Source organism: Carya illinoinensis, chromosome 4 (assembly GCF_018687715.1).
Source record: "Carya illinoinensis cultivar Pawnee chromosome 4, C.illinoinensisPawnee_v1, whole genome shotgun sequence".
Lineage (NCBI taxonomy): Eukaryota > Viridiplantae > Streptophyta > Magnoliopsida > Fagales > Juglandaceae > Carya > Carya illinoinensis.
Genome location: NC_056755.1, coordinates 3387941 through 3409922, shown reverse-complemented (window position 1 = coordinate 3409922; position 21982 = coordinate 3387941). Strand labels below are relative to the sequence as shown.

Below are 21982 nucleotides of genomic sequence, written 5' to 3'. Positions count from 1 at the left end.
CGATAGCGGTTGTGTGAGGTGGGAAGGAGGGGAGGGAGGGGAGGTTTAGGGAGCATCGGCTTGGACACTCGAACAGCAACCATTGGAGAGTTCAGTTGGAGCCTCTTGAGTTGGAGTTAGGAGAGAGGCAGGGCTTCATGGAGATTTGTTCGATGGGGACTTCTGACTTCTGGCATCTGCTATTAATTATTTGATCGATTGGATCCTGAACTCTACATTTTAATGCTGTGGACTCGTGGGTTTTTTCACTTTTTAAGTTTTCACTCGAGTCTGTAAATTTGTAATTAGGATTATAGAAACATAATGCATGGCAAGGAACATCTTAATGCCTAAAACAGGTTTTTTTCCCTCCTTTTTTGAACATTTTTCAAAAGGAAAATTATATTCTTTTAAATTGTCAGGTTAGCACAACAGAGGAAACAAGGTGGTAAATTAACAATAGCAGCATAACAAAATGAAGGGGGGCAATCACCATCCTGAGTTCCATCTCAACCAACAAGCCCATTCCACTTTCTTACATTCTTCTCTAAAAACTTCTGCAAGCAATGCTTCTAAACTCAACCAATTACGCATTTGAAAAAAAAAAAAAAAACACTCGATTCCACAGGAATTCGCCGACAGCACAAACGCCAGCGCCATCATCATCATCAGTTAGTGAAGTTGGGAAGGGTGGCGTGGGGCTCGCAGGCCTTGGCCGGAGCGCTGGGCTCGACGGCGAGGTTGGGCTCGACGGGCTTGACAATAAGCTCCTGGGGAAGGTCCTTGATGCCCTTGAGGTAAAACGTGTAGAAGAGCTTAAAGGGGAATACAATCTGCTGAAGCTTCACCTGGCCGTACGCCCCCTCGAACACCCCCGACCCCCCGGTCACCGCCAGGTACGTATCCTCGTACGTCAAATACGCTCCCTGCACCGAAATGTGACCGTAGTCTCCGAAGTAGAAGCTGTATATCGCCTCGTACCGGTCGCCTTTCTTTTCCGGCTTGTTTTCTATCAAAAGGCATATTCCCGCTGTGATCCCCGCTCGTTTTTGCAGGTCTCCAGTATACAACTACAACAGTTTTTTTAAGAATGGAAACAAAAAAAAAAAAATAAAAAAGTTAAGTATTTAACAGATCATCAGGTCTATATATGTAAAGAAAAAAGTAAAAAGTCATTTGCCCAAAAAAAAATCAGATTAAGAGTATTTTCATCTGTCATCGGAGGAATATTTGCTGAAAACTCTGCATAATCAACTTCTACGGTTCTACAAGGAAAGAGCATCTCGGAAAAGGAAGAAAAGGCATAAGATTTATTTATTTTTTTCTTGGATGGATTAAACAGACATGTAATCGATCAAAAACTAGTATTTTGGGTCAAAGACGAACTTTTTATTTTTTTTAATCAGGAAACAGACAAGAGTGTTCGAAAATTACCTTGTTACTGAAAGGGACTAGATCGCCGAGGGCATTGACCGATTTCTGGCTCAATCGTAGGTAGGCAGGGCTTCCACGATCACGCTCGTTGAACTCGTACACGTAAAGTTCCTGGACTTTGGCTGCAAAAGAGAGACAGAAAACCAAAAGGGTCGGACAGGATCCAACCAAATACTCTGCTTTTGTAGCACAAAAATTTCCGGGCAAGTGAGAAATAATTACCGGGTCTAGAAGGCTCGGATGGGTCGATCTGGCTTTTGCAAGTGAATGATCTTCTGGATAGCGAGAATTTGGGGTTTTGTGAAGTGGATGATCGGAGTTTCAGGCTGGCGGTGAGCGATGGGTTTGAGAGCTTGATGGGTAAAAGTGTGTTGGTGGGCGAAGAGGTGTACTGTGATCTTGGGTGGGCTAGTTTGGCCGAGGAAGAGATGATTCTCAAAGCTGAGCTTGCGCAAGCCATCGGCGAGAGAGTTTTTACTCGAGACTTCCTTTGCTCTTGAGGGAGTTCTTGGGAAGTTTGTCAGCTAGAAACTGAAGGAAACTGATGAGAAAAGACTAGGGGAGGTCGCGGTTTATATCACCCAAAAGGTCAGGTTGCTCCAGCGAGAGAGGTTTTAATCATGTGTTTACATGTTTGGTGTACGGATGGACGGTGGTACCGCCTGCATAGGTAAAAAGGACGTATAGGTAAAAATGCCTCCATTCTCTAGAATGGAGGCCAGAGCGGTGGCTGATGAGTCAACGGAGGCATTTTATGTTCACAAAGGATTTAAAATTAGAAAGTTCCACAGCTACAAATAACTCTTTCTATTATTAAAATTTGGATGGAAAATGTTTCCAAAATATTTCTGTGTAGACGATTGCTTGATAGCAATGATTTATTAGAAAGTGAATTTTATAAAATATATATAAAATTTAATTTAATATAAAATTTTAAATTATAAAATTATTTTTTATTATAAAATAAAATTAATCTCTCACATAAAATTTATAAATTTAATTTCATTAAAGTTTTCTATTTTAGCATTTTACTAATAAAAAATCAATAGATTTTCTCTTAAAAAAGCATGTAGAATCAAAGATGCCTTCTGAAAGTGAACCCAAACGCAGTGCGCACAAACCGAGTTGAACAGTATTTTAATCAGTATTTTTGGTATTATACCGTACCAGTTGGTACGGTCGGTACATTCCGTACCGGTCACCAGGTCGATACAGGTAAGGTATCTGTTTCGTACCGACTGAAATACCAGTCGTACCAGTCTGTATTTCGACCTGTACCAGCCTGAGTACCGGCCTGTACCGGTCGGTATTTCGGTATTTCGACTTTTATGTTTTTTTTTTTTTAATTTTTTAAGTTATAATCTCATTATTTGACCCCAAATCATATAAGACTATTTATAATTTATATATACATATCTATTCATGTATAATTTATTTATATATAGATTATTATTTTAAAATATAATTTATATATATTTATATATATAATTTATTTATATATCGACTATTCTAAAACGGTCACAAAACGATACCAATATCGAAATATTTTATTCTAATATCTTATCGATACGCCATCGAATTCAGTATTCAAAACATTGATTTTAATGACACTCGAGCTGTATTGATAATTTCAGACACGCGGCTATTCTTTGTATCATCTCTTCGCTGTTATGATTGGGAGACAATGGCACACGTGGTTTTCGGGGGTCTAAGAATTGTCGGTGTGCTGACTGCCAAGAGGATGGACCATGCTCATAGTAGCGAGGGATATTGCTACAAATCTCATGTCATATATTTATCTATTTTAATATTATTTTTATTTTATTATTTTTTAATAAACTAATTAAATTATTCTATTTATTATTTATATTTATTATAAAAAAATTTAAAAAAATATTATGTAGTGTATCGAAATAATAAATAAATTATTTTTCCCTTCTCTGTTGTGATGGAGGGACAATAACACACGTGGATTTCGGGGGCCGTAAGACTGGACGGTGTGCCAAGTGCGAGGATGGACCATGCTCGTTCTAATATACGCGTGGGAATAGTCAAAGTATCAGATGTTAGATGTCGATGTGCAGATAAAAAAGGATATCTCTTTGTTCTTCATTTTTTCGGCGACTTTTCCCGGAATAATATTCCTCCGACAGCCGTACCACCGACCGTTCGATCATAATTTATTTTTATTTCAAGTGTTGTGTTGACGCCTAAAAATGTCACACTGGATGAGACGAGAAAAATAATCATTCCCGATCTGCTATAGTAATTTAAATCTCGATCGGTATAGTGTGAAGTTTTTAGCAATGGTCCAGCGCGACTGATTGGTGTCTGTGCATACATTTATAAAAGCGAGTATTAAATAAATGTTAACATAATAAACAGGGGGAGATATACAAATTTACGTAATTTAGTATTGAGCCTACATTCACAAGATTTTGGGAAGAGGACAGTGAATTATAATATACTTATTTTACAGTATCTCGTACTTTCTATACAATGGAGATTAGAGCTCTATCTTTTAGTTGAGCACTTGCTGTTGAAGTCCCTCTCATGAGATTGAAAAAGCTGATGGAGAAATGTGGCCAAAAGTCCCCAGAGTTGTATGGTTCCCCCTTTATCATTTCTCCTTTATTTATATCACATCACCTCTTCTTTATGTTTCATTCCCTCTTTTCCTCCAGATGCTCTTCTTAATTCTCAGTCTTTTGTCCCATCATTTTCTCTCTCTTTCTTCCCTTCTAATGAGACCTCCCACGTTGGGTTGGGCTTAGAAAATATTATGAGACTGGTATATTTTATCCCTTCCACGGTGAATCAAGGCACTCGAAAAAACATATATAATGTTAAATATATTATTAGGATATGCAAGTCTTGTACACTTATTTTTTTAAAAAATATTACTACTAAATAATAAGTTTTTCTTATAAGTAAAAAATTTGTATACTTTTTAAAGAAAATAAAAAAAATTTGTACAAGTTAAAACTATACAAATATTTTTTTTATTCTCAAAAGAAAAGTTTATAGGTTTGGATATAAAGATGGTTTCAACTTATCTCATCTCATCATTATAATTTTTTTAAATTTTCACACAAAATATAATAAATAATTTAACTTTTTCAAATCTCAAAATAATAATATTAAAAAATAATATTTTATTTAATTTTTAATTTTTATCTAAAATTATTTTATTTTATCTCACTATTCAAACCTTAAAGCTCTTGAATTTCTTTAGGCGTTTGTGCAGAAATTCTTCTATTTCAGAACGGTAACGGGCCGTTAAAAGAAACAAACAACCTCATGGACCGTAGAGTCGTTTTACCTTATGGGCCACACATCTTAATATCTTATTTATGACTTATGAGCATGATAGAAGATAAAGGCCCATCCTTAGTGGACGTCCGAAATTCTATTACCGACACTCTCTCCAGGTCACCATGTTGTAAACGTCGTCGTTAATCTGAGCATAGCATTGCTCCCGTTGTTATTACGTTGGGAGCGTGCAAAGCTCTAGGCTTCTAGCCTTTTGTGGGTTGATTTCGGCCTCAACTCAATGGCAGTTATCATGAAAGCAAAATTCCCAAAAATCATCTTAATCACAACTTGATCGATCCACAAACATCAGGAACAATATTTCTGCGGACTCAAAAAGAGCTTTCAGGGTGAATGGGACAAGATCAAATAAAGTTTTGCACAGTCAGGCACATAGCAGCAGAGTGTAGAGATGGAGAATAGAGGGGGGACTGCTATCCGTACACGTATCCCAAACTCAAGGGAGAAACAAAGCTCTCCAAAGGAGCCCCCACCCAGGAAACAGATACTGCCACCAATGCATTATGCAACGTAAAGTCAGGCTTGGACGGGACCCAATCCATTTTCATTAGCCTTAATTTACTTCTCACTGCATATAATAGCTCTCCCGCTAATGTTTGGACCTTTCAAATCAACATCAATCATTTTCCGTTCCCTTTTGATTCTTTGAATGCTAATAATGATAACAGCACTCGCCATGATTCTTGTAAAATAAAAGTGATATATGTATTCACTTTTATTTATTTATTTTTATATATCCTATTAATATAATAAATTATATTTTAAAAAAAATTTATACAATTAATTATATTAATAAAATAAATAAAATATACAATAAAATAATAATATTGTATTCTCTATACAATAATCCTCTATGTATAGAGAATACTATTTACATCTCTAAAACATTTTTAATTATTTTACATTGCGACTCTTTTTTGTTTAGTTTGAACCGTATATGCATATATAAACACACCCACAACCATATGTATTTGATTGCTGGTTGGAAGCTACCATCGATAATTTAAGACTTGGGGTTTATGTTTTGAGGATTCAAAACCTTGTAATAGTGTTTTGTCATTTAAATTTAGATTAATCTTGAAATATGAAATAATTATATAACATTATATATGGAGAAATATTAAAAATATCAAAAGATATGAAGATATTGTAAATTTAATAGTAATTTGAAAAAATATTTGAAATTAATAAAAAAATACTAAAAAGAGAATATTTAAATGATACAAAGAAAAATTAGATAACTGATGTATAACCTATCATAAAAGTTAGTATGTAAAATAGAAAAAATGAATTTTAGTAATATATTTTAAAGGCTAGAATAAAGGAAGCATTGTGAGTGCTTTAATTTTGAGTTACTTTAATATGATAAATGATATTTATAGTCTTAAAATGTATAATTATAATATATTCATTTTGAAAAAGTAGGTAAATATGAGATACAAATAGAAAAATTATTTTTGTAATGGTAGAATTAATTTTCTTTTTTTAAAGAGTACGTGAAGCTTGCGTATCCTAAGACTATATGTAGCATTACTGTACGGAGAAAAGGGCCCAATGTCCAATGGTTTAGCCCAAAAACTTCCGATAACTCCATACCAAAGTAAATTGAAAAATTAGTAGCAGCTTAGGGTCGTGGCCTGATTGATGGCACGCATAGAGATTCGAGAAAGGAAGGATGCGTCCCATCCTCATAACCATCTTACCTCACCAAAGGGCTACGAGTCAAGGCCCTTAGTTGATCAAGAAGCCCATTACGGGCCTGGACCACCCTAGAACACATTAGGGAGGTAGGACCTAACAGAAGGTACACAAACAGGTGATCGGACAGGGAGCTGGCGACGAGACATACCCAATCATGGGCAATTCCAGCAAGAGACACGTTACATTTAAAACATGTCAAGAGATATAAATACGTGAAAGTATATCCCTAGGACAGCACGACCTCAACATGGTGCTGCGCCGCAATAGCAGGAATGTGGCAAGTTTGACCTGGGCATGACTTGACACTTAACGATCTGCCTTGACAAGAGTCCAAGTTGGATATAAATACCCCGATTCCATCCACAATAAAATGTATGATTCTCTTCACTCATATATTTCATTCACCTATGAACTCTTGACTAACTTTAGCGTTAGAGAATTCACGGACTCCACCAAAATCCACTCCCTGCCCTTCCTGCAGGTGTCAAACGCATGGATTCCCATGGAATTGCTCTAGCTGTGAAACAAGATATCAATCATTACTATTTTAATACTCGTGTTCTATAAGTAATCTGACTAATAAATAAAATGATCAAAGGTACAATCAAATATTTTACTCTCAAAGTCAACGCTATCAATTTCAAATAAAGTTGCATGATATAACAGTTATACAAACAAAGCACCTCCCACCTGGGCATTCGACAACCTCAATCGGTCGGACCCAATGTTTTTCTAATGGGTCATGCTTTAACCATAGAAGATCAGTCGAAGGTTTTTGTTTTTTTTTTAAAAACTCTTTAAATATTTTTAAAAATAAAAAAAATTATAAATTTATTTAAAAATACAACACACTTTTTTTTAATATATTTGAGATACAATACACTTCCTTAAGTAAAAAAATATAAAATAAAATTCGGTAGAAATCCTTCTAATTTTAGATTGGCAACTCCAGAGCCCAATTCCACAGGCATCTTTTCGTAGCTACGTATACACAAAGCACAAGCATGGTCATAAGGGTCTAGCTGCCTACAGCACAGTGTTACCGTTCACTGTCCAGTCTTGTCCACCCCCCTCTGACTATGTCTACCCCCACACCGCCTTACACTTCCCTTCCCCCCTCCTCTCTCTCCCACTCTCCTTTGCACCCACCTCTCTGTCACACTACGGTTACCCCAGCCCTACCCCCTTACGTTTCTCTCACTACTCCCTGTGTACTCTCACTCCTGAACAACAGTCAAAACAACGTACCTATCCCCTCGCTCTCCAAACTCACGTACGTACCCCACACATACGTATCAGAATGCACCATACACCGACAAACAAACAACACAGTCCCTTCCGCACCAGCACGTTTCTTTCACTCGAAGCCCATAGCGTCTGACATCCACCATAGTGGGCCTGCATGATAACAACAAGACGACTTCTAACACTAGCATTACAACTATTTCTAGATGGATCATTCCCACTCACCTCTCGCCTCCCTTCTCCCAAGGTAATGTTACCTACAATCGAAAAATTGTAAAATTCGTATAATTATTTAAAAAAAAATAAAATTTACGGTTAAAAAATTAATTTTTTTTATGTAAATTTTATATTAATTTATTTTTTTTAAAATTACTACACGTCACTTATACAATATCATTTGTCTGAAAAAAAATTCTGTATATATGGAAGGTTTTTGTATAGAGAAATACTTTTTACAGTCAAAAAATATAGTCTACGTGCAGTCGTAAAAAAAAATGAATTAATACAGAACTTACATGAAAAAATAATTTTTTTTATATATATAGGTTTTTTGAATATAAAATAATTTTTTTTATATTTTTCTTTTATTTATTACGTATAACTGACTGTAAACCAACTACATTTTACGATTGTATCTAAAAGCACTTTTGTATAATGCTCACCAGAAAGTAGACGCCCACCTGTCTGTATATATGGAAATAAAGAGAGCTCGAGAGTGGCTAGTTGAGGTCACCCTCATTGTAGCTATACTTTTCTAACTTAAATCCCATCCCTTAAATTCCAATCTCTATCATCTCTCGATCGTACAGGCATGAGACATGGATAGTTAGTCGCGTCTATAATAGAAGCCCAATAAATACAGAGAGAGAGATGGATCACCAGTGTTCCCGACCATCTTGAAAGCACAAATGGAGTTGAAATGAAGGAGCGTCAACGGTGGCAGCCAGAGGAAGACGCACTCCTCCGAGCCTACGTGAAGCAATATGGACCCAAAGAGTGGAACCTCGTCTCCCAGCGCATGGGGCAGACCCTCCACCGTGACCCCAAATCGTGCCTGGAGCGCTGGAAGAACTACCTGAAGCTTGGCCTCAAGAAGGGCTCCCTCACCCCAGAAGAGCAGTCTCTCGTCGTCTCCCTCCAAGCCAAGTACGGCAACAAGTGGAAGAAGATCGCTGCCGAGGTCCCCGGTCGCACTCCCAAGCGTCTCGGTAAGTGGTGGGAGGTCTTCAAGGAAAAGCAGCTTAAACAACAACAGCAGAACCAAAAGAAGAACCCCATCAACGCCGCCAAATATTCCGATTGTACTGACGGGAGCATTCCGGTGGTGTCATCCCAGGATAAGGCCGCTCAGGGTCCGTACGACCATATCTTGGAGACCTTTGCGGAGAAGTACGTTCTGCAGCCAAAGTTATGTGCTTTCCAGTCCCTTAGTAGCAATATGGCTCCAGTGATCCCGGGTATTTCGGTGCCTGACCCAAGTCCGGTTTTGTCCCTCGGTTCGGCGACCTCTTCTTCGACGACGTCAACGGTACTTCGGTCTTGGATGAATATGAACCCTTCGACGACCTCTTCTTCTACCACCTCGTCGACCCCGTCTCCTTCGGTCAGTCTCTCCCTTTCTCCATCTGAACCGGTCATCGAGCCGGATTCAAATCCGACACGATTATTTTCAGCTCAACAGATGGCTACGCTGATCCAGTACTGCAAGGAGCTGGAGGAGGGGAGGCAGAGCTGGGTACAGCACAAGAAAGAGGCGACATGGCGGCTGAGCAGGTTGGAGCAACAGCTTGAGTCGGAGAAAGCAAGAAAGAGGAGAGAGAAAACGGACGAGATTGAGGCAAAGATAAGATCCTTGAGAGAGGATGAGATGGTGTTTTTGTGTAGGATTGAGAGTGAGTACAAAGAGGAGCTTAATGCTTTGCACAGAGATGCTAAGTGCAAAGAGGCCAAGTTGGCGGAGTCGTGGTGCAGCAAGCATACGAAGCTGGCTAAGCTCGTGGAGCAGATTGGGTTGGTCAATAGCATTAATAGTAACGGGTTCACAGCACTCCATTAATTCAATTCCCCCATGGAACATGTTGGTGACTTTCATTTTAAGTTGATATTGCATGGATTGCATTGATCTGTACCACCTTTTGCTGTGTCTAATTTACACGAGTTTTCGTGCTACTTTCCTGAACTTCCGTTTCAATCCTTGTTATCTTTCTACGTGCCTTTTAATCTTTGTTTTTCAAGCTTCCTGCAATTTGGTCTAAGGTTGGGTGCATATTTCTTGTGGCGCGATTGTACTAATTAAGCAATCAAATGATTTGCAAAGAATAAGAACAAGAGAGCACGACGAGGGGAAAGATTATGAATGAGACATAGCCTAAAGGTTGCTTTTATGGTTCTGTCGAGTCTGTTTCTACATTTTTGTTAGGGAATGTTAAAGGAGCGTCGAATGATCAATGATCTGTTATTGTTAGCTGCGTTAGTTTGGCTTTAGCCGGCCACGTACTGACAAATTTGGACGTACTTGGGGCGCTCTTTAGAAATCTCTCACGACCATGTCTATTTATCTATATCTATGTATATGATTCTGAACTACCGTTAGCGTTGGATTGGTATCAAGCTGGCTGTTTGGACGCAGGAAGACGGTGCCCCAAATGAAGATGGTGCCCATACGACTGAACCATCATTTGTCTGTGATCGATAGTTGAAGCCTGAAGGTTCTCTGAGACGATACAAATGCTATGATATGGCGCTGTGCTATGCGATGTCCTTTGTGACAGGGACCATTCAATGGGACTTTTTATTTTTTTGGGACTTTGTGTCATAGGGATTTGTGGTTTTGTCTAACCTTACTGACGCGCAAATAAACCCTATTTAATCGCACTCGCTTCTTCTTTCTTGCTCGGATTTACTTCACCCGTTCGTTCTCTTTCTTGTTCTTAATGTTTAGGGATACAGCCGTACAGGCAAGACGCATGGCCCGAACTGTTAAAGTGGGCCTTATAGTTCTGCATGGGTTTTGTTGAAAGGCTAAAGTGGGCCGAAGATATTGGACCGACACAAAATCTCTCCTTGCTGGACTCAAGGATTTGATTCAGCCCTGACAGACCAAACATAAATAGAAGAGAAGTACTTTGTCTGTGGTGGTTTAATTTTCTATTGGGTTTTGATTCTTTCTTTTGCCTTTTGTTTTCCATTTTAACGTTGTTTGTAGTGCCATTTTTTTTTTGGTCTTACTCCCATATTACATTTGCCAAATTGCAAGTAGAGAAGGCATTGTATCATTTCTGTTCTTGTTTTGTCCAGAAAACGGGTTTATCCGTAGTTTAGCATGATGAAGTATATTGTAAGAAAGCGAGAGATTAATAAAGATTTTTTTTTTCATTCCAACAAATTCGCACTCCCTGATCAACCTCCTTGTACTACAACACATGATTTGCAGGTGCTTCCAAAATATTGACACCGAATAACCTGATAAGTCTTGTAGCTTCAAGAGATTTTGATGAATTTTCGGGATCAGACATTCCCACCAAACTCGATCCCTTTTGTGGCCTGCATCCTATGAACAACCTGTTCTCAGGTTCTCCTAATCGTTGAAAGCTAACTCTGTCCCCAGCTTTCAGGTTCTTCTCCTTCACAAATCTGGTCCACCCTTTTGTCAAAACATAGCTCTGGCTACTGCTCCAGTAGCAATATCTAAACCTCCATACCTTTCCTGCATCATCTTCCAAACTCAACAGCATACCCTTTGCAGCACTTTCGTTAGGCAATGGAAAATACTTCTTGGCCTGCTGCTTTGGTATCACAATGCGGTTTAGTTTCCCCACATCACTTGGTGTCACCACCTTCTCAAAAAGGTGCTCCCTGGCTACATCAAATGGATCAGACCCGGGCGTGTCCTCGAATTCGCCATTACTTTTAGTTTTTTTTCTAGTGCCAGTGCATGCAGAAATGTTGTACCTAGTTTGCTCAAGTTCACATGCATAAGAGTGTTTCCGGAGCATGTCCACAATTTCATCCTTGGAATGAGAATTTAGGAAATGAAGTTCAACGGCGTCTTTGTTCGCATCCAAGGAAAGCTTGAAATTGGTGATGGCATTGTTTCCACGGAACCTTAGTGCTGCAATATCATAGGCATGAGCAGCTTGTTCCTCCTCGTTGAAAGTTCCCAACCACACACGTTGATGTTTGTCGTATATTTGTGCTCCCCATCTGCCGTTGGGCTGGGGAACTACTCCCTTGTATTTGGAAGATGGTAACTTTTTCGACTCTGCCTCATAACCATTACTTTCTGAGTTTGTAACAGCTCTACTTACAAGCCCTTCCTGGCATGAAGGCTCCAAGGACTTTTTCATCGTTGCTGGTAATGAGATTGACAGTGAATCATTCGTGCCCTCATGACTTCAAGAGTATTGGTTTTGGGTGGTTAATCGAAGATGATATATGGGAATGTACTAATATTGTAGATATTAGGTTTGTAATTGGTTTTGGGTCAACTAAGACGATGGTAGAAATGAGACACTCCATGGCTATGGAGTGTGTTGTTGGTTTATGCATTCCTTTATACTGTATGAAGGTTGTGGGATTTGTGGAGTTAGCTGAACCAGTTCAGCGTAATGCTGATGGGATTCACACAAGTGGTTGAGATACCTTATTTCTTGCCAAGTTCATCCCCCCGAACTCTAGATCAGTCTTATCCCTTCTGACCCACCCTTTTCTTTATCCATTTATAGATCCAAGAGGAATATGTGCAAGTGCCTAATTTTGGAGCTTTTTTTTTTTTTCCTTTTCTTTTTGAGTAAATACTTCAGCCATATCTCTGGACCTTATCTGTCGCACTTAATGGGGTGAGTGCATGCGAGAGAAAGAGGATTCTCCCTCCAACGTGGACGGGATTGGTTGAAACTCCCAAGATCATAAGTGGCATTTTCTCATTGGTTATCTCAAACGTGGGTTTGTCTTATTATCCAGGTTCAAACTTGGTATCTGAGAAAAATCAATGACAGAATCCACAACCGACAAATGGCGGGTTATCCTCATTCAGGAATTCAGTTTTGGTTTGTTTGTCCGTTCATGCATCAGAGCATGATAATTGATATTAACACGTTAAAATACTGGTTTATGCACCAAAATTACTTAGGTTATCCCGCTGGAGATGTACCATTCAGCATAGGCATGATGTAGAAGTCCCTTCTTTTCATAATGGATTCACATTAAATATTATCAGAGGCTCAAAACAGATCATTAACGACTGACCCAAAAGCGATGGATATGTTATCTGTGTTTCTTTTATCTGCTTGGGAGTTTTAGATGTGCTTAAGCATCCTTGAACTGACTCGGTAGCCTTCTCTTGAGTGGTTGTCGAATGGGCTAGATTTCCTATTGTCTTCTATGTGTTCCGGATAGTTTGACTTTTGGGCCGAATATAGATGTGGACACATTATCCATGCATTTCATTTTTAATTTTTTTCTCTTTGTGGGCTCAATGGACCTGAAATCTTCCAAAACGACCCAATCATGGTGGACAAAGAAGGCCGTCGTGAGCCATTTTGGGTTTAGGAAAGCAATAGTATGTTAGAGTGCAAATAATCTCTCCCCTCCCTTCCCATTTGGAAAATATGATGACTAGCGTAAGACAAAATCTTATCACAGTATTAGGGGACAATGATTTTTTGCCTGTATCCACCCACCAATGGAGCTAATAATGGGACCTCGCGGCCCACAATCTCAAGACATAAGGAAGGGAAAAAGCAATCTGGATGACCCCCTTCGGCCCAGATCACTCACCCCTTCTCTTCTCTCCCATTTAAACCACCAGCAGACCGTTCCAAATCGTTTCTGAATGTAAAAAATGTGATGCTAGAGAGAGGAAGAAAGAAGAAAAAGGCCAGAGGTGAGAGAGACAGAAAAGGTGGTGTGATAGTTTCATGACGCAGCACGATTTTAAGGTGACAAAATCTTTGGTTTTCTATCGTTCTTTTTTTTTTCTTTTCTTCTTTTTAATATTTTGGAGCTCGTGCTTGATCTTTTTGAAATTAGAAGAAAGAGTGATAATATACTGACAGTCGACAATGAAGATTGGTTTTGGAATTGTTGGGAGATTCGCGCACTAATGGTTCTCCAAGCTGTGAATGAATGTGATTCATTCAGTATTCTGTTTCAAGGATTTTTTTACGGGTATTTCTGATATTTCTATTCTTTATTGACCATGTTGGAAGAAAATAGAGAGATTTCACTCTTAGAATAGGATAGCAAAAGCTATTAAGGCTAGCATGACGCCAGCCAGAAAAAGCTTCTCCGTCGTCTTTTTCATCTATTGTTACTGCTCTATGCGTTCAAGATATTTATAGAAGTCAGATGGAGACATAATTACTTTTCATGATTTTGGATTTTTTTATCTCATGCGACGAGTCTTGTGATATCAAGTGTAGGATTGATAAGATAGATTATTTATATTTTGAATAATTCTACTAATTTTTATAATCAGACTTTATTTATTTATTTAATGTATTTATAGTTTATTTAAACTTTTTTTTATTATAACGAGATTGCAATCGATTAGTCACTTTAGAATATAAACTCTCATGTGATATAAACGTTGCTTAGCATTACACGTCGGATTCTTCAATTTATTCTTCAGAAAAAAAATAAAAAAATATTTCATATAATATTTCCACGCTGTGCACATAATGGAAACATGATGGGGCAGACATGAGGCTCCCCTAAACAAGAGCACTCGCAAAAATCTGGGTTGCTTAGTAAATGACGGGCAGTGACCATATCCCTCACGAGCTTATCACGTGTGAACCTGTCGTCTTTGTGATGTGTACAGCCATGTCTTTTTCTGATATTAGCTACGAGAAAGCTTGAAAACCTGCAAGCAACATGCACCTTCATGATTACTGAGAGTTGAGACAAAATCCTGGCCCCATTCATTAGGGGTTTTAGTTAAATGGTCATGCATTGTCCCCCCGGCTCTCCGATTAATTTAATCTGGGTATTTCGGATTTAAGAGATTTAGTGAGGTAGATGATGACAAATATTTTCATTTCTTTGAATGATAAATGTTTCAGTCACAAAAAAAATTTATAAAAATAAATTTATAAATTAAAATATCGTCTTGTATTTAAAGCATTATATAAAATCATATTAATTTATAAATTTACTTTTATAAAATTCTTAATAATTATATATATGTTTTACAAAACATGATGAGAATACAAGCACTCTCTAAATTGGCTGAGAGCAATTTATATATACAAAACACTTTGTCTAGTACTAAATAAGTTCTAAGATCCTACATTAATTAATACAACCTCGGACAAAACATTAATATTTAATCCAAAATTTGGAATAAAATCGATGATCTAGCTAGCTATCTAGCTTACTGAATGCTAATTAAGTGAAGCTGCGCGCTAATTAAGCAAGTGATTTGGGTGGAACCCGAGAGAAAGCATGTGGAATTATATATATATGCTTCGTCGTTTGGACAAAAGAAGTCATGAGGAAGTTCAGACACTGCTGAAATCTTTTGAGGTTAGAGCCAGCTGTTACACAAGTCATTTATTCGGTGAGTTTGGCTTCGTCTGCCCATGGGGAATACCAATAAGAGTGGACAAGCTGTACGGATTTCTACTGCATGCTGGATGTACGTTAATTATATGCTTAATTGATATGATATATATATTTATATATATTGTGTGCGCGAGCGCATTGACCTCTGATTGGGCTGTTGATCCGCTTGTGTGGAGGAAAAAACAGAGTGCTATTTCCTAGGTTAAAATTTTGTTATGCATCAGAGAATAAATAAATAGAAACGATTAGAATAATTAATTATACCAAAAAAATTATCCCTAGCTAGTCAAAATGCTAGCTACTCCATATTCCTACAACTGCAAATAATACCGTTGGATAAACGGAAAATTTTATGTGCAGTCATTTGTGTGGACTTCTTTGTGCACTCCAGTGATATGATTGGTTGTGTATTAAAAAAAAATTAATCCAGCTAATCATATCAGTGAAATGTGCAGGAAATGAGAAAAAATGACCATACGTAACATTACTCCAGATAAATATATAATACTCGTCTTCACACACGCGATACATATATATATATATATATATACATATATAATATTTGCACTTGGCAGCAGACGACAAAGAAGAAAGCATCCGAGTTTCTTCACGTGTTGAAGATTCCAAATATTTCTTTAGAATCCTCTCTTCCTCTGAAATAAAAACAAATAATCAATGATCAATGCACATATAGGTTGAGAAGAGCGCTCTTATTATAAGAAAAATGAAGTTTTATGACTAATATTTTGTAACTAAAATGATTATTTTTGACGGAAATGTATTTATTTTGATTGTAAAATAATAGTTACAAAAATTCATTTTTTTTTATAATGAATCTCTGATGATTAATAGGGGGAGATAAGTTAGTTTTACAAAAGAGAGTTACAGATTCATATATATATATATTATAAAAAAATGAATATTTATGATAAATTATTTGTAATAAAACGAATTATATGTGACGACAACAAATAAACAGTTTTAGTACAGTTAAAGCCACGAAACCCAAGCATGCAATTGGTTAATGGCCGACCAATTATCTTTGTTGAATGATGCGCACATAAACGTTCGTACTGAGGATGAGCCAACACCAAAAAGGAGAGTTCGAGGGCGTGGAATCCGAAATGGGGAGTGGGGAGATTAGGTGCAATTTTCTTTCGAGCTCTGGACCACCCACACCGGCCCTCTATATATATATCAAACCTTTTCTCCGCTTAACCACAAGCGTTACTACGAGTGCGCCCCTTTATTGCCATTCCGATCCCCAACTCCACTAGCTACAAAGCTCTCTCTCTCTCTCTCTCTCTCTCGTCATGAGAATGGGATACAAGGTGGAAGTAGATACGAAGATGAGCAGTGCAACAGTGAGGGAATCCAAGAGAAAGGTATCCTGCAAAAAGCTTGGAGGGTATCTTAGAGAACAGAAAGGAAGGCTATACATAATCAGGAGATGTGTGATCATGCTTCTTTGTTGGCATGACTGAAGAACTTTCTATATATCATGTTGGAGACCATTGATTTGTGTTTAATTAGCCTACTTTTTTCCAGTCACTGATGCCACATGAGCTAGCAAACCGAATATCATTGCCGCCACTGCAGTTTGCATCCGACTCTCTCTCTCTCTCTCTCTCTCTCTCTCTCTGATCTCTCTCTGTGTGTTTTGGTGATTGTCATGTGTACGTCCTTCGAAGTGTAAATAGCTAGCAGCTAGAGAGACATGTTATAGAGATTTCTTGTGCATGACCATGCTTCAGCTTGGCATGCACATAAATATAAGAAAGTTTCAATTTGAATGTTATTAACCCTCTCCAGCTTCCTTCTCCCCAAGCCCCCTTTATAATTTCTCCAGAATCTTCATATATAATAAAATTACTTTGTTAAGTAATATTCATTTATTTCTGCAAATATTATGTATACTTAACATGAAACTAACCATAATACTCACTTATCACAAATTTAGAAAAACTTAAAACCACACATTGTTAATTCGTTTTCTTTTTTTTCTTTGAATGAAGCTTGTAGTAATTATTAGTAGCATTACCCCGAGTCTAGAGGCTTGGAGGGATGGAGATCAGATGCCAACAGCCCGTATTACTTAAGCCAAATCATGTGGTATCCTCACCCATCTCAAATATATATGGTTCGACCGACGATCGATGTGATAAAGAATTAAATGATCTAATTTTATTTATTTATTTGAATCCGAAAGACTAAAATTAACGTAGATCAAGGGAGACAGCCATATATAACCTGCAATTTGAATCATGTGATACGAATTCATCAGATATCTTGAAATTTTAAGATGAAATTTTAAGATGAATTTTATGTTATACATTGAAATCATTCGAGTCTTATAATATCTATTATTATATGTATAAAATTGAGAGTTCGTACTATTCGATTCAAAATTAGCCAAAAAAGAGAGACTGTATGTCTGAACTTAAGGACAGTTTAAACTTCCGAGGTGAATTTTTTATGCATGTCAGCTAAAATAAAGCAATGTTAATTGGTAAAGGGAAGTAGATGTTCCCGGAAGAAAGGGAAATGGCCTTTTGCTTGGGTGACTCTTCCGATAACTCTTGGCTGTGTTTGTTAGGGTCTTGTCAACTCAAAAGATGGGAATTACATCTTTGAAAGTAGTTGTGATCACATGTGTATCGTACCTGCTGATTTGACAGTTTTAATTCCACTTTAAACCCATCTTTTCTCCAACCAAAAACAATGAAAATGCTGCAATAATCAATCAACAGTAAACACTGTTCTTCTCAACATCTTCACGTTCGCATGCTTGGTTAATTTCCACGACTTTTGACTGATTTTTTCGAGGGGAAAATTAAATAGACGGACCATTAAAGCATGAGACAATGCATGCCGACAGGTAAATTGCATAGGATGTGAATTGGAAAGTCCGAGATCTTTATTACAAGCATGCTATTGTATAGGATCATTAGGACAGTCTAAAAAGAAATTCAACCGCATGTTTGGCACTGCATGTTAATCACATTTGCGTTTCTCGAGTTTTCCTTTTCAGTCATATGTTGACTAAGACCGTTTGGAACGTGACGAAGAAAAAGAAGATCCCAACTCCAAGATCAAATATTAATTTATACCGAAAATAAACAGTTGTATTGCATTATTTCCTACCACTATTGACCATAGTCACTGCCAAATTCTTACTGGAGACCAACCTAATTGAATTTAATGCAGTCAAGTTCTCAGTCATATGGTTGGATTTTACTGTTCATATACCGTGTTGAAAGTAAATTTGGCCGATTTAGGTTATTTGGATAGTATGCGAGAGAAGTTAGTTAATTTTAGATGAAAATTTAAAATTAAATAAAATATTATTATTATTTTAATATTCCACGTCAGCAATATTATGACGCTAATATAATTTAAGATGAGGGGATTTAATCGCAACGCATTTTATGTATTTTACGACAAATTCTTGTAATGTAAAGTGTCTTTATTTCTGGTAGTTTCACTATATTACTAAAAAATCATATATAATATTATTGGCAGATGTATATTTGTTATTAGAAGGGGCTGGATTTTAAGTTCTTGGGAAATTAGATCTATCATGAATATATATATATATATATATAATTTCAACCCAAATAAAATTTTATTAGACTGTCGAGTAAACACAAGTTGATGCTATATCATGTTAGCCGAAAGTGGCCAGGCCAAGGCGGATTTATGGTACCATAGCCGAACTCAGTGTGCACGTGCAATGCATGTATATTTTGACACGATGATCAGTCACAATCCAGCAGTGATAACTCGTACATGCTTCTTTACGTTTTTAACTTTGTTCCCTCACAAAAAGTAAATGAGAAATAAATAAAAGATGATACTAAATATAGTTATAAAGTGTATACATCTCACTTATTTTATTTGAAAAATAGATTTTTTTATTAAAAAATTATTATTTTTTAATGTAAACCTTAAATTTATCCTTTTTTTTTTTAAATATACATAATTTACCCATTTTAAAACTAAAAATATTAATAATTCGAAATTGGAAAAAGCCACGTATCAAGATTAAGGGCCCACACGGTTAAAGTCTGATTGGTCAAAAGGGATGCTTCATCGTGCCACGTGCACTTCTCGCTCGCAATCTCAAAGACCCACTTCTGATGAAATTTGTTTTCCGATGAAAGGCTTAGAGCCACAAGAAAGCTGTCCCTACTAACACCTGTCCATGTCTCTCCTCCCCCGTTTGCCGACCTCTATAAAATCAGGCATTTATTTATTTTCTTTTGAATAGTAAAAAATATAAAAAATCACACACTTATAAGGTACTTATATTTTATTTATAACCATATATCACCATAGTTATAATTTTTTTTTTTTTGCTATTATTCATCTTACACATTATAATTATTTTTAATTTTTTCATTATTTTTTTATTTTATTCTTATTAAATTAATTGAGTTATTTTACTCATTATCCATATACTACAAATTCGTATGAGAAAAAAAGAAAAAAATATTTTAAAATTATGTATAATATATGATGTAAAGATGATGAGTAGGATTTTATTTTTTCTTTAAAAAATTTTAAGCACGTAGTGTTTTAGCGGTCGATTTCAGTTTCACATTAAAGGTTGAAAAAGGAAACAACGTCTGAACAGAATTTGCTCAACGAGGCGTTTAGGCTTTGATTGAAGCCCATTTGGATTTTTTAGGGGCAAGTGCTCGTTCGAGGCCCATAGAAGCAATTATTCCACAAAAAGCCCATTTTCTTTCAAAACCCACGATGGTGAAAATAAAAGCACCCTAAGCGGGAGGTAAAAGGACTTGGTGCCATCAATGTATACATGATTTTTTTTTTTTTGAAAAAGTAAATATCAAGGTATATATAATGATGATAAAGGTAAGAAAAATTATATTTTCAAGTCAATGTGTGGAGTATACTAAATAAAATACTTACATGATAAAATTTGATTTAAAAAATAAATTTTAAAATCTGAATATTATAAAGCAAATTTTATCATTTAAGTTATGTGAATGATGTACTTTATGTACCTGGCTTGCATGGGAATAGAATGAGGTAATTATGTCAAGAAAAGAGAGAAAAATGTGTAACTGATCATTATATGTACTAATGTAATATGTGTAACTACCTAGTTACATATGCCAATTAAATCAGTTGAAACAATAAGGCCTAGTTTGAATGCGAGAAGTGTTTTATCTTATTATTACAATTTTATTAAATTTTTATATAAAATATAATAAATAATTTAATTTTTTCAAATTTTAAAATAATAATAATATTAAAAAATAATATTTATTTAACTTTTAACTTTCATCTTAACTCATTTTATTTTAAATATTTAATATCCAAATGATACCTAAATGGAAAAAAAAAAAAGTATAAAAAAGTCAAAAAAAGAAGAAGATATGTATGGAGACTGAAAATGTAATATAACTTTTGAGCACATATATAAGTGGATGTCAAGGTCTAGGAACTTAAGACCCGCCTAATTTTTCTGGTCATAATACCATCGAGTGCTAGAGTCTAATATCCCTGGATCATTTATCAATGGTTTTCGACGGTACTTGAACTGAGGGATAACGACAAGAGTAGTCTAGTCCGAGTATATTAGCAGTTGCATTTCAACCGACCAATTCATGAGGCCACTTGGAACTACGTACGTACGATGATTTCAACCGCTATTAATGGCCTGGTTGCAGGTTGACGTGGATGGATATCCATAGATAAAAACAAAACATATAATTAACCAAACAGTTACTTGATAACCAGCTCCGGATCAGATTAATATATCGATAGACGATACATGATTAGCTTAATTAGTTAGAAGTTAATTAAGCAGGAACATTTCATGTGATGCTCAAAGAATTATCACTTGAGAAGCTACGAAAATGGCCCGCAAACTTTGTAATTGGTTGATGAATCAGCACAAAATAGATCAACAGACAGCAGATTAGTAGTCTTCCGTACGTACGAGGATCATGCGTGTTCTTATCTTTAGACAATGTGCAGTAAGCTGCTGTATACAGCTGATCATATTGGTGGGTTCAGGTAGAAATATATATACAACCCTAGTGCGACGAAATAACGATAAACCGGCGCATCATCGTCTCGATCTCGATCTCTAATCCCAAGCATGAATATTAATTAATGCAGTTCGTATTTTGTTGGGGGCTTTTTTCGTATGTTCAACGAAGATTCTACACCTAATTCGTACCTTAAATCCTCAGCACAGCATAGATCCTTTAATGTTAGTAATTAGCAGCAGGTACAGTAGGGTTTTTTCAGTCAAGGAGGTAAAACACAAACAGTACTAGTAATTAATAATGACAGTGACTTAAGGAATCAAGGACGATTCCATTTTAACAAGTTTTGTGCTTGTTTCTTATTCTGTTTGAATATACTGAAAATTAAAGGACGAAGTTCATCCTGCTGGAGTCTGGCCTACTGGGTTTTGTATCATTGTTAATATCTATTTTATTTTCTAAATAAACGAAGTCCTTTACACTGAAAATGACTTGAATGGGACTGTCAGAAACCCATTATTTCTACACATTGTCTTTTGTCTTTTTATGTGATCAGTTGGTATTGGGCAATGGACAGAAACACGTTGAGCCGATAAGATGCTTTCTATATACCATATATGCGCAAGACAGGACCAGACCATCCCGTTTGGACTGTTAAAAATTTTAAAAAGTGTTTATTCTCGTTTCATTTTATTATTATA

General features: G+C 36.5%; 4 protein-coding genes and 1 long non-coding RNA gene across 5 annotated transcripts; 3 read left to right on the top strand and 2 right to left on the bottom strand.

Annotated features, from left to right (window-relative positions):
- Positions 1 to 402: 402 nt before the first annotated feature.
- Positions 403 to 2020, bottom strand: LOC122308089 (allene oxide cyclase, chloroplastic-like). The gene is made up of 3 exons (XM_043121259.1): positions 1636 to 2020; positions 1414 to 1535; positions 403 to 1049 (listed from the first exon to the last, which is right to left on the bottom strand). Exons 1-3 carry the CDS (start codon positions 1871 to 1873, stop codon positions 648 to 650), a joined length of 762 nt encoding a protein of 253 aa, XP_042977193.1. The 5' UTR covers positions 1874 to 2020; the 3' UTR covers positions 403 to 647.
- A 6370-nt stretch (positions 2021 to 8390) lies between these two features.
- Positions 8391 to 9871, top strand: LOC122308032 (protein rough sheath 2 homolog). The gene has a single exon (XM_043121189.1). The coding sequence runs from the start codon at positions 8612 to 8614 to the stop codon at positions 9746 to 9748; it is 1137 nt and encodes a 378-aa protein (XP_042977123.1). The 5' UTR covers positions 8391 to 8611; the 3' UTR covers positions 9749 to 9871.
- Positions 9872 to 11045: 1174 nt separating this feature from the next.
- On the bottom strand, positions 11046 to 12393 carry LOC122308033 (AP2/ERF and B3 domain-containing transcription factor RAV1-like). The gene has a single exon (XM_043121190.1). It carries the CDS (start codon positions 12036 to 12038, stop codon positions 11106 to 11108), a length of 933 nt encoding a protein of 310 aa, XP_042977124.1. The 5' UTR covers positions 12039 to 12393; the 3' UTR covers positions 11046 to 11105.
- A 714-nt stretch (positions 12394 to 13107) lies between these two features.
- LOC122308063 lies at positions 13108 to 14065 on the top strand. Its single transcript, XR_006241902.1, has 2 exons — positions 13108 to 13631; positions 13723 to 14065. It is a non-coding gene; the product is annotated as an uncharacterized LOC122308063 (long non-coding RNA).
- A 2312-nt stretch (positions 14066 to 16377) lies between these two features.
- Positions 16378 to 17078, top strand: LOC122308022 (small polypeptide DEVIL 3-like). The gene has a single exon (XM_043121175.1). It carries the CDS (start codon positions 16572 to 16574, stop codon positions 16740 to 16742), a length of 171 nt encoding a protein of 56 aa, XP_042977109.1. The 5' UTR covers positions 16378 to 16571; the 3' UTR covers positions 16743 to 17078.
- The last annotated feature ends 4904 nt before the right edge of the window (positions 17079 to 21982 follow it).